General features: G+C 38.1%; 1 protein-coding gene across 1 annotated transcript; it reads left to right on the forward strand.

The window, feature by feature from the left end:
* The first annotated feature begins 383 nt into the window (after positions 1-383).
* Positions 384-10,750, forward strand: LOC127645467 (protein crumbs homolog 1-like). Its single transcript, XM_052129093.1, has 8 exons — positions 384-522; positions 1,536-2,483; positions 4,887-5,437; positions 5,932-6,097; positions 6,990-7,896; positions 8,044-8,085; positions 8,587-8,709; positions 9,496-10,750. The coding sequence occupies exons 1-8, from the start codon at positions 462-464 to the stop codon at positions 9,746-9,748; spliced, it is 3,051 nt and encodes a 1,016-aa protein (XP_051985053.1). The 5' UTR covers positions 384-461; the 3' UTR covers positions 9,749-10,750.
* The last annotated feature ends 1,953 nt before the right edge of the window (positions 10,751-12,703 follow it).

Below are 12,703 nucleotides of genomic sequence, written 5' to 3' on the forward strand. Positions count from 1 at the left end.
CCACTTGATATGTATTATTTATGTATAGAAATACACACGTATGTAAAATATTAAAAATGAACGAGAATAAGAATGCCTGCTTTGTTAAATCAATTATCTTTACACAAAGCAAGACCTAAACAGTGAAGTATTCCTTTGTTATAGAGCTCTACCAATAGCTTCATTCAGATTACAAAGGAATCCTATCTGTCTTATGGACTTAAAATGCACCTCTGATATTACATAAGGCGAGGATGCGTGAGGTCTCTCAGATTAGCTGTAGAAACCTGTCACTGGCCTGGCCTGGCACCAGTTCATTAGACATGTAAGTGCATTATCATAATCCCAAAGCTTGCAGTGAACCCAGTGTGAAGGCGGTCAGTCCTAAACACACATGAATGAGGAAGCAGTAAGGAAGTTGCAGGTGGTAATGGCCTGTCCACTACAAAGCCAGTTATAGATATCTTTCCTGATAACCTCATATGACTGAAATCATGTCAAGAGCGAGCACATCTCTCTGGATCATTCTTTTGCTACGTGCAGGTAACACAGATTTCATCAAGATCTTATGGTAGAAACTTGCTTGTGGTTTGTAAGGTGTAATTGGTAGAATCAGTAACATTGATTATTTTGATGGAAACTATAATTGTAGCCTAAGCAAGAAAAAACCCATATTGATTGACCACTAATAATCTATGGTTAAATCTCTATGATTGTTGCAGTGCTGAGCCTATGCATAATTATTCAACAAGATACAATGCTATTATTCCATAAATCCTAACACAAGAGATTTTATCAGTCCTGGAGATTCTTTATATTTTCTTCACAGAACAATTAATTAAAAGTGATTGAAAGTTATATTGGCTACATGGATTGACCAACACAGCAATGTTCTGAAGACTGTATGAAATATAATATATAATTTAAATATAATACATGTACATTGAACATGTCATATTGACAAGCCCCCACGGCAATTGTAGAACTCTGCAGAAACCTCCACAGACCTACATTTTTGACAAAGAAATAGTGAAGGATCTTGAATGTTTCTTCTTCATTTTTTATATCAGAAGATTTTTAGAATTATAGTCTTATGGTTTTATAAGCTTCACATTTTTCCTTTAAAACCCTCCAAAAAATGGTCCATTGTAAGTGCCGCACTGTAACTTCGATTTTTGCTTTTTTTCAATAAAAGGTGGGACAAATTGAAATTATTTTTTGTGACAATCAACATTATGCCACAAATGCTGTTGATTGAGCTTAATTTGTATTTAACCGGAATATTCCCGTAATCTGATGATTTTTGGAGTATTGCTTTTAAGGAAAAATGTGTTGGTTTGTATGTTAAAATCCAATATTTAATTAACCTCAACAATAATTTTGCCATCATTTAAAAAAAAAATTTTCACAGACCCCATTTTGAAAACCCATGTCATAATCTAAGATTGTCAACAAGTTTTTGTGAATTACTTTTATGACACAACATTTTTGACACACCAAAAACAAAAGTCATGAATTGCCAAGTAAATATTACATCTTGCTTCTTTCTGCCTCAGGAGTTTCCAGTAAAGAGAATACTAATGGCTGTGATATGAACCCGTGCATGAATGGTGGAGTGTGCAAGAACGAGGATGGAAATTACAAATGTCACTGTTCCCGAGAGATCCAAAATGGTCCCCTCTATGGAGGGCCAAACTGCACGGTAGTCCTTCTGGGTTGTGAACTTCACATGTGCCAGAATGGTGGCACATGCTATCCATACTTTAGTAAAGGAAGCCATAGATACAGCTGTATCTGCCCTGAGGGTTTCATTGGAACAAAGTGCCAGACGTCCACAACCTTCTCGTTTGAGAAGAGTGGCTTTATGCAGATCCAGACCAACCTCACAAATGCTTTCGAATTCTTGAATATCACTCTGAGTTTTCGCACATTACAGGCAGCAGCTACACTTCTCCAATGCCAAGTTGAAGATCAGCTTCTCACGCTGGAGTTAGTGGATGGGCAACTACGCCATACATGGCAGAGAGCCCAGGACACTAAAGTGATTCTAGTGGAGGTCCAGTTGACAGTTTCTGATGGGCAGTGGCACACAGTGAAGGCCTCATTGCAAAACAGCATGCTTCAATTGAATCTTAAAGACCCATCTTGCCCTGGGAACACTTGTAACATGGAAGTTCACATAGAGAGAGCAGAACCCGAACTGGGTTCAGGTCTGTCTGAATTGACTGTGATCCAGAACATCTACATTGGTGGAATAGGAGAGCAAGAGACTGCTTCAAACTTTCTGGGATGTATTCGAGATATGTGGCTGGATTCACAAGTGGTATTGCCTGGATCAGGGCAGAGGGCTCCGATTAAGCAGTTAAATGTGAAACAGGGATGCAGTGATGAGGACAGATGCAAAGAAAACCCATGCCAGAACAGAGGCCGATGTGTCAAGACTGGATGGAGGAGTTTCAGCTGCGAATGTCATCGACCTTATGAGGGTGAACACTGTTTAGATGGTATGATCATTTATTAACTTCTTCTTTAGTTTTCATGAATAATAAATGAATGAGTTCTAAGGTAGACTGCATGAAGAATGTGCAGAATCATGTACACTGGCCCAAAAAAGTATTTAGAGACTAAAGCCACGCTTAAAGGAATAGACAAGCTGAGCTCAATTGACAGCATTTGTTGCATTATGTTGACTACCACAAAAATTAATTTCGACTTGGCCCTCCTTTTTTTTATAAAAAGCAAAAATTGAGGTTACAGGAAGGCACTTACAATGACAGTGTCAATTATAACATACAAGTGAATGGGGCCAATTTTTGAAGGTTTTTAAAGTCAGAAATGTGAAGTTTATAATTTTATAAAAGAACTTACATTAAATCTTCTATTGAAATTAGTGTATTTTTTTAGCTGCACAGTTGTTAAAATCATCATTTTTTTAAGGTCCTTTTAGGGTTTACGGTTAATGTTGTTAGGTTTTCATGGCAACAAAGCTGTAAAATTGGATATAACTTTACACAGGAAAGGCAAGTAAATTATTTTAAGTGACACTTAAGGGTGTGCTACTATAGGCTGTGCTAGTCAAATTCATATTTAAAGTGCTGCTAATGTAACTGGTTGCAAAGGGATTTAAGGGAAAGGAGGAGGCGAGAACCGGCTTGACAATATAAATAATAGTTTAATGAAGAAATAAACCAAAAGACAAAAACAAAAACACACGATGGTCAGCTGCTCGTAAACGATCTCTCTCTGTCGCACCACCATCCGCAGTCTGCCTTTATCCCTCTCTGATGCTTAATTAGCCTGATAAGTGCAGAATCACCACCCGGCGGGTGCACTAACGAGGAGGCTAAAGGCTACAGCCTCTAGCGTCAGTAGCTAGTGCGCCACTTGAGGCCAGGGGAGTGAGGTTTACAAACTGCACAGCTACCTACCAGTTGGCTACTGTTACACTCACCACCCTAAACCTCACTCCCATCTGGTTCATGGCACCACTGTAACCTGTCCTGCTCGACCCGCTCCGAATGGAATTCAAACCAGTGTCTCCGGCATGGCAGGCGGGCGTGCTAACGAGGAGGCTAAAAGCTACAGCCTCTATTGTCAGTCACTAATGCGCCTCTTGAGGCCAGGGGAGTGAGGTTTACACACGGCACAGCTACCTACCAGCTGACTCCCGTTACACTAAAACAAAATAAACCTTTAAATCATTAAGAATGTATGTTCATCTTCCTGGTCGCCAATTATCTCTAAAACAACGTCATTGAAAATAACACTGCTTAGGCAAAGCGTTTAAATTTAGCACCACCGAGAGGGTTGAATTTAGTCTCAAGATGTAAAATTGGATTACAGTGCTAAAAAAAAATACCCAGACATAAACATACACACACATACAAACGCAAGCTTAATGCAAATGTAAGGATAAAACCAATCACACCTGCACTGTGGATTAAAGAAACGTGGTGTTAAAAGTCTTATTTAATCCATGCTTACTTTAATGCAGGCCCTACCAAGAAAGTTGCCACTAATTATTGATTTGAGCCTTAACTGACACAGTGTCATAAGCAAGCAAACAAATATTTGAGTGTAAGGAACAAGTATTTAGAAGGTTTTTTAAACAATTAACTTCTGTGTTGATACTTTTGTTGAATTCTGGTCACTGGTAAATAGAGATAGATCAATAATAATTTTTTGCAGGTATTCACTTTTCTACTTGAAGGGATAGATCACCCAAAAATTCTGTTTGCACCCTCATATTGTTCCAATCCCGTCTGACTTTCTTTCTGCTGTGGAACACAAAAGGAGAGTGTTGATGCTGCTCTCTTCTATACAATGAATCACTTTAGTTGTTTATAATTTCCTTGATATTGGGTCTAAAGATTAATTGTTTTCAACTTGTCACTACGAACTTTGTTAATCAACAAACAAATATTTATTACATTTGTTTAATTATTAATATTAAAATAAAATAGTTATTTTACTCTATACTGTATTTATTGCATTTAGGACAGAAAGTTATTACATTTAGGGCCTTTATTACTTTTACGACCAAGAGTTATTGCATTTAGGGCCATTTGTAACATTAAGGACTAATAGTTTTTATATATAGGGCCTTTATTACGATTAGGACAATATTCATTACATTTAGGGCCTTTATTTAGTATTTGTAGATATAACATATAGGGCCTTTTGTTACAATAATGATAAATATTTAATACTGTATATATTGGGCCTTTATAACATTTAGGACCAATAGTTATTATATTTAGGGCCTTTTGTTCCATTAAGGACCAATAGTTTTTAGTTTTTTACAGTTAGGACCATTTATTGTATTTGTACCCTCAAAAAATGTTTATATGCTCTTTTCTGTTGCACATTTCTCTAACCCTGTGGTTTATTTTTGCCTACTTTATCAGAGTATTTCACAGCAAGGTTTGGAAATGAAGATCTGGAGAGCTACGCTATGTTCATTGTGGAAGACACCCCAGGTGACAGTATTACGGTGTCCATGTTTGTGCGTACACGCCGACAGCAGGGGCTGCTCCTGGTCCTCTCCAACAGTACCAGTCAATATCTTCGTGTCTGGCTTGAGGCTGGAAAGGTCAAAGTTCAAATCAACAACTTTGAAAGCCTGCTTGGAATGGAAATGGTCAGCGATGGCCAGTTTCATCTCATAACCGTGCTTGTGGAACCAGAATACCTAACACTGTTTCAGTCTGCTAAGAGCCAAGGTTGCATTCCCACCCGCAGTGTCCTGGTCCAGACTGGAGATCTAGTATATGTGGGGGGCTTATCTGACCGGCGTGCATCACTGGCCTTCGGGGGATACTTCAAGGGCTGTATCCAAGACCTGCGTTTAAATACCAGACGCCTGCAGTTCTACCCCATCAGTGTCCCGGTTAGCTCCTACAGGCTCGAGAGCTTGGTGGAAGTCACACATGGGTGTACTGGCGATGACTCTTGCAGTGTAAGCACAGAATACCTTCACAGACAAAGTGCCAACATTTATATTGCATGAGATTCAATAATCTTGCATAGCCAAATAATTCTGGGCAAAGTGCTACACACCAATCATAGATGGAAATGGGAGTTGGCCATACCACACCCTTACTAAACTTTAGCAGTTTCTTTATCAAGAAGAGTTTTTGTAGATATCTGTATATTTTGTAATAAACTTCACATATTTAGTATTTGCTTGATTTGAACTTGTATTTTGATAAGACTTAGTCAATAGTTTTAGATTGTATCATGGTAGCTGATTTGCTTATTCACACTTCAGACTTTTCCACAGATCCTCTGGCTATTCGTAATTGGTTTTGAGAAACACTGCTATGAATAATGAGAAAGACAAAAACATTGTGAAATTTAATTGTCCTCTTCATGATTTACCAATTCACAAATTAATAAAAATTTTTATGTGGAAATTGTGCTCTGAAATAATGATTACATTATCTCTTCTAGAACAATCCGTGTTTGAATGGAGGTGTGTGCTACTCCATGTGGGATGACTTCACCTGCAGCTGCCCACCCAATACAGCAGGACAGCACTGTGAGGAAGTCAAGTGGTGTGCGCTGTCTCCATGTCCCTCCACGGCCATATGTCAAGCACACAGTCAGGGTTTTGAATGTAAGTACGAGTATGTGTGTAAATGTTGCTAAAGCATTTGTCCTTATCTGAACTATGACGTACAAATAGGGTTTGTGTGTAAATAGCAATGCATCTGCCTGTCTTCAGTTCAGCTGTGTAATTGATAACTGTCATGTGTAGCTATTTTACTGGAGGGGATTTATGCAAGCCTTGAAAGATTATCCTTTGATGAATTTAGCACACCACATGTGTCTTTTCCCTGTCTGAGACAGGGTATTGGAGCTTGATAATGACATAAACACATGTCATGGCTCTTCGAGATGGGTAATATGGTGCTTAGAGCATCAGTTGCCCTTTCGAAGTATAAAAGTGGTCTGTTTATTACTTTGTGGTGACACAGTAATACTGTTTGGTAGGCTACTTTTGGGATTTAACCATCCAGATTTGAGACCAATTTTTTGGTGGCTTTTGGTATCTGTAACAAATTGCAGGGCTTTTTTCAGTAAATTTAACAATAACATCTTGTATTCATCATGTTATAGTATGTACAGCATAATCCTGCAATGGCTTAATTAGGGAACCTACAGAAAAGTTGTGCAAAAACAATCCCACAAAGTACCAAATTGAGAGTCAAATACCTCTATAAATGAGCCATTTGTAAACTTTCTAAATACATCAAATATAAATTTTTTGACACTGCCTGAACTTTGCCATAGTCATAGATTCATTGCAAAAGCAATTAATCAGCCATCTGTAAACATATCCCACTAAATGATCAAAGACTGTAAATTTTGCCATATGACAAGAAAAATTATTTACGAACCCCGAAATTTGTCTCAAATGGCAAAATCGTGGCCAATATAATGCAGTGTGAACCCAGATTAGAACAAAGAGTAAATATACTAGAGCATCGATGTCCTGTCTGTTGCAGGTGTGGCCAATGTGAGCCTTGGCAGTGACAGTCCCATAATCACCTATCGTGGCAATGGAAAAATACGGCGATACCTCAGCAACATTTCAATACAGTTCCGAACCAGGCAGCAAAATGCTACTCTATTGCATGCCAAGCGAGATTCACAGTTCATTACCATTTCAATCCAGGATGGACACCTGCTTTTAGAGCTGCAGGGAGAAAAAGAGACCTCCTTCGCAATTGCACGAAGCCTAGCCCTGGTTAGTGATGGCCAGTGGCACAGAGCAGACTGCAGCATGGACATCCCAGCTCTAGAGACATCCAGATGGAAAATGGCTTTGGATGAACGCTGGGACAAGCCCACAATCTCCTTATTTGCCTCAAAAGATCTGGATTTCCTGCGAGAAGATGTGGACATCTTCTTGGGGGGTTTAGGGTCAGATTTTGAAGGTAACTTTGCTGGATGTCTTGGTTTAGTTGAAATTGGAGGTCTTACATTGCCATATTACAGTGACACAGAGATGAACATGCCCAGACCCCAGGAAGAACAGTTTCTACGAACATCTGGCATTCCTCACTTTGGCTGTTGGGGATCCAATGTTTGCGAGCCTGACCCCTGCCAGAATGGGGGAGTTTGTGAGGATCTGTTCAACCATTTCAATTGCAAATGCCAATCTGATTGGGATGGCCAAATGTGTGAGGTTAGTGTCAACTCTTGCACATCCAACCCCTGTGTTCATGGAACCTGCAGAGTGGTCTCAGGAGGATATGAGTGCTTATGTGATGTAGGATATACCGGCCTACGCTGTGAATTTGAGGTGGACATATGCGCCCACCACAAGTGCAGTAATGGTGGGATATGCCTCAGAGGTCTGAAACGCTATGCATGCCTCTGTCCAAGAAACACAACAGGACCTTACTGCAGGTGATTCTGTTTTCCATGCCCACTCATACAATGGGAGTATCTTTGTGTTTACCTCTGAAATCTGCAATATCCTGAAACAGTTTAAACATTCTTAGAAAACCTTTTTTCTTTTTGATTTTTGTGTATAATATTACATTTCTGTTGCAGAGAGAGGGTCCCAGAACTTCCATGGTATATCGACAGGTTTCCGTGAGTTGAAATTTCTGTAATGTATATCAAAGGTGCTGTATGTGATTTTGGAAGTTTTACTAACTTTCATCAAACTTAACCATTGAATTAAACCCTTAAAGACATGTCAACAAATCCACACATGCAAAGTGATTAACAGGCAGAGAACATTTCTGATTGTCTAAAAAGTGGGCCACTCCTCTGATTCTTTTTTGCTGTCACAGAGATAGGTGTGATATCTCAATACATCTATTTCAGTGCTATCTGTCAACACTGAGACCCAAGTCTTGAGTCTGGCCACCCATCATTAAATACAGTTGTAGGGTTCTTATGTGTAACATTCAATGAACTAACTTACAGCACTTTTAAAATGTTCTGTTTGAAATTAGTATCCTTCTTATTTATGGTTTCTTTCCAGTGTGGTTTGTTTTTTAAAATGGTTACTTATCATAGCTTTAAAAGTGCAAATGAGCCTAAATAGAATGAATCTGTACTAAGCCTTATCCCGTGTTGTTTATCCAGATACCCAAAACTTCCAGTGTCCATCTGTGGAAATGAGAAATGGAAGTATAATTGCTTCAATGGTGGGAATTGCTCCTCTGTGGTGGACACATGTAACTGTCTACCTGGATTCACTGGACAATGGTTAGAATATTAAACCATAGAGAAACTTCTCACCACATACCTTTCAAATCCCAAAGCTGTTTCCCCCCTCAGTAAACTGATAAATTTGTATCCAGGTTCTGTTGTGTGATACCAACTCATAGTTGTGTGACCCAGCTGAAAAGACAAGCTTAGACAAACATAAATCCTTGGTGTGTTATGCTGATTACTGCTGGTTTTGTGTTGGTCTTGCTAGTAATCAACCATGATCTACCAGCATGTTTAAACTGGTGATGCTGGCCGACCAAGGAAGTCTTGATGGTTAATCTAATTATGAAGCCTAGTGGGGACACCAGCACACCAATCCAAAACACAACATATGCTGGTGACTGGGAGCAGTCTTTTCAACATACATATAGAGCTCAATGCATTCTGAGATTGCTTTCAGTGAAGAATATATGCAGCATTTTCTTTAGAAACTGTAAAATCGAGTTTTGGTGATTGCAGTTTTGAATAGTCTCTGTGTCGGAAGTACCTCTGTGAAGCCTTTAATGCTGTAGAGTTGAAGGGTTGATCCTCAGCATTACCCCTCATGGTAATCTGGATGGATGGATGGATGGTTGGATATATGGGTGTATGGATATTGACTGGATGGATGAATTGAAAATGGTTTGATGGATGAATGGATTGATGGATGTTGGTTGGATGGATGGTACATTTACAGCTAGACAATCAACACTTTACAGTACACAGATTGTACCACATGTAATACAATAAACACAAGAAAATTATCCTTTACATAATACATTACTGATTTTGTTTTCTCAGGTGTGAGATGGAGGTGGACGAATGTGCATCTGACCCCTGCCTTAATGGAGGCTTCTGTCGTAACCTGATCAACAGGTTCCAGTGTGTGTGTGAGATTAGCTTTGCAGGTGATCACTGTCAGATTGATGTCAGTGACTTCTACATCTATGTATTTCTGCTGCTGTGGCAGAACATCTTCCAGCTGTTGTCATATCTCATCCTGCGTTTAGATGATGAACCAGAGATTGAATGGAATGCAGCCAATGATGACTAGGACTGAAAAACAGAACTTTTTCTTGGACACTCTTTATCACTCTACAAGATGTGAGTTGATGATGAATGGACATAATACACAAAGGCCTTTAACAATTATTAGAGGCCATTATGGTTGACCATAATTGTGAGTTTTCAACACCAAATCTATAACCACATAGTCAGTATTGGTGGGGACCAAATGTAATAGTTTTAGAAACTCATTAAAACCCATCTCGGTCGATAACTAATCTAAATGTTATGGACACATGTTCCCTTTAATGTCTGTAGTGGTTCCAGCCCTGATCATCATCTGATAAATGTGCAGGATAGCCTGAAGCCTTTCAATGGCAGTTAATAGAAAATGAAAATTATTATAGAGCATTGGTTCTCAACTGGTGGTTCACAACCCAAAATTTGGACTCCCCCAAAACAGTCAACGGTCATGGAAGAAACGCACATTAAAGTGTTTAGTGGAAGATTCTGAAACAAATGTGGAGATGTGGCGCAGCTCTGAAAGCTGTCCGTCTAGCGTATGTCCATAGAACTGGTGGGACAGGTGATTCTCAGAACAGTATACCCCATGGTACGTTAATGCGACCCTGGTTACATGCTGACTGATTTCACAGGCAAATCAGGAGCAGTACGTTGATTTTTCTTTAGATAAATTCAGTCTGTGCTGACGGAAATGAGAAATATTGCCCCCAGTGGCCAAAGTGGTAAGTGTTGTTGGGTGTATGAGCAGTGTGAGCTCCATTTTCTAGGTGAAATGTCCACAATGGGGTGCCAAAAGTGAGTTGTGAAGTGAATAGCTTTAAGCTGTACAGAATGTACTACAGTGAAGAGGACTGCATACTGCATTTCATTATCTGTACCCCAACCCAAACCCCAAACCTAAACCTAACCATGTAATGCAATTGTAATGTTAGATGGAAAAATGCAACCTCTGGATTGCGGTTGTCACTGATTACGTAAACATGATAACTTCCTTTTAACAAAAAAAAAAACCACGCAATTTATAAACACAGACTCATGACAATGTTTTTTTGTTTGTTATTAACACTTTTTATTGATACATGTATAATAAAACAATTATATACAAAATCTACTTTAACCCCCTTATTTCCCAATCCCACCCTGTCCCTCAACAAACAACCCTGTGGTCAAAATCTAAATTACTAAAATGCACACATACGGTATAAACAAACAAACAATCCTTTTTTTTTTGTTGAGAAAATAAAAGTAGAAAAATCAACAAACAAAGAGAAAAGAAAGAAATCCACAAAGAACAATCCACAATTACTACCATCATTTTGTCTCTCTCAACGTGGTCCTCACTGATATATGATTTAAAATCAACAGCTTCAACGCTCTACTGAAGGTCTCGGTAACACAATTTGGAATGTAAAGAAATTACAGCTCCCCCTAGTGGGTGTAAGCCTTAACGTCTTCCCTATATTTACATTTTATAAACAATTTCTCATTATGAATTTCGTCTTACAATTACATGACTTTATGACATTATACAGACCATAATTTAGCACAACTCAACATATAGCATTTGCTTTTCTGTAAAACTAAGTCAAATAGAGGCACTTCAGCAAAACAAGTTGTTTGCTTTTCTATATTTGGTTTTTGATAAGCATCAGGAAACAGCAAACAAACATTATAAAAGTATCTTTTAAAAGTATGAAAATCATGTGACTCTTTCGGAATCCTTTGCAATTTACAGTATATTTATTCAAATTGCAAAACATGAGTTTAATATATATATATATATATATATATATATATATATATATATATATATATATATATATATATATATATATATATATATATATTATGCATTCATTCATAATTCAATATATATATATATATATATATATATATATATATATATATATATATATATATACATATATATATATATATATATATATTGAATAATGAATGAATGCAGATCAGTGTGATTTCAATCAGGTTACATACGGTTGACTTTTTTTGGGACATGGTCAAAGTCTAAAGCAATATCCAAAATCCACAACAGGTTCACTCCACACACTGAATGAAGAACAGACCAACAAGGTCTATCAGAAATATTTTTTTTGATTTAGACTTGCATAGTGGAAAAGGTTCAATGTGCAGTGAGTTTAAAAATAGACCAGTAAGCAGATGTTTCCGCCCATAGCTGTATTCAGTGCTCACCTTACAAACAACAACTTATCCCTTTTATATAAAAAAAATGATTACAGATTGAGACCAGCTGAGCTTGAACCAGAGGAACTCTTGAAGTTATAGAGCTCAATTACAGAGACTTTAACACAGAAAAAAGGGGGAAGAAAAGACATTAGAGAAAACAGGTAAGATCAATCTCCTCATTCATGCCACTGGGAACTAAAGAGTTTAACTCAAAATACCAAAAAGCCTCTTTGTAATAATTTCTTCTCTCGATCCCTCCCCCTCCCCCCTCCGCCCCCACTTCTCTCCAATGAGGAAGGGCCCTCTCAATGCCCAGGAACTTTAAAACTGGAGGTGAATGTTTGGCGGATTCAAAGTGATAAAATACAGATGTGTGATCTTGTCTCCTGATGGCACTCATGTGCTCAAAGATTCTAATATATAATATGCATTTCTTTTGCCAATATATAACAGAGAACAGGGACATATTATTATATATAACATTTATTTACAGGTAATCAATTGCTTAAGTATGCAGATGAGTGAAGGATTTACATTTAATGTAATAATGCAGGAAATACAATTAATGCATGGAAAGTTTCCCTATGGCATCGGTGAGGATTGCAGTGGAGGAGATGGAGGTGTCGGCATGCACCAGTTTGTCCCATAAATTGGAGTTCCTAGAATAGACACAGAGAGGGGGATCAGTGAGCAAACCATCAATTCACTATCACTTTGAGTAATGTGCCAATGGTTACAGATAACCTTTTTTTTTTTTCTTCTCTAAACTCAAAGG

The sequence above is a fragment of the Xyrauchen texanus genome, chromosome 6, assembly GCF_025860055.1.
Source record: "Xyrauchen texanus isolate HMW12.3.18 chromosome 6, RBS_HiC_50CHRs, whole genome shotgun sequence".
Taxonomy (NCBI): Eukaryota; Metazoa; Chordata; class Actinopteri; order Cypriniformes; family Catostomidae; genus Xyrauchen; species Xyrauchen texanus.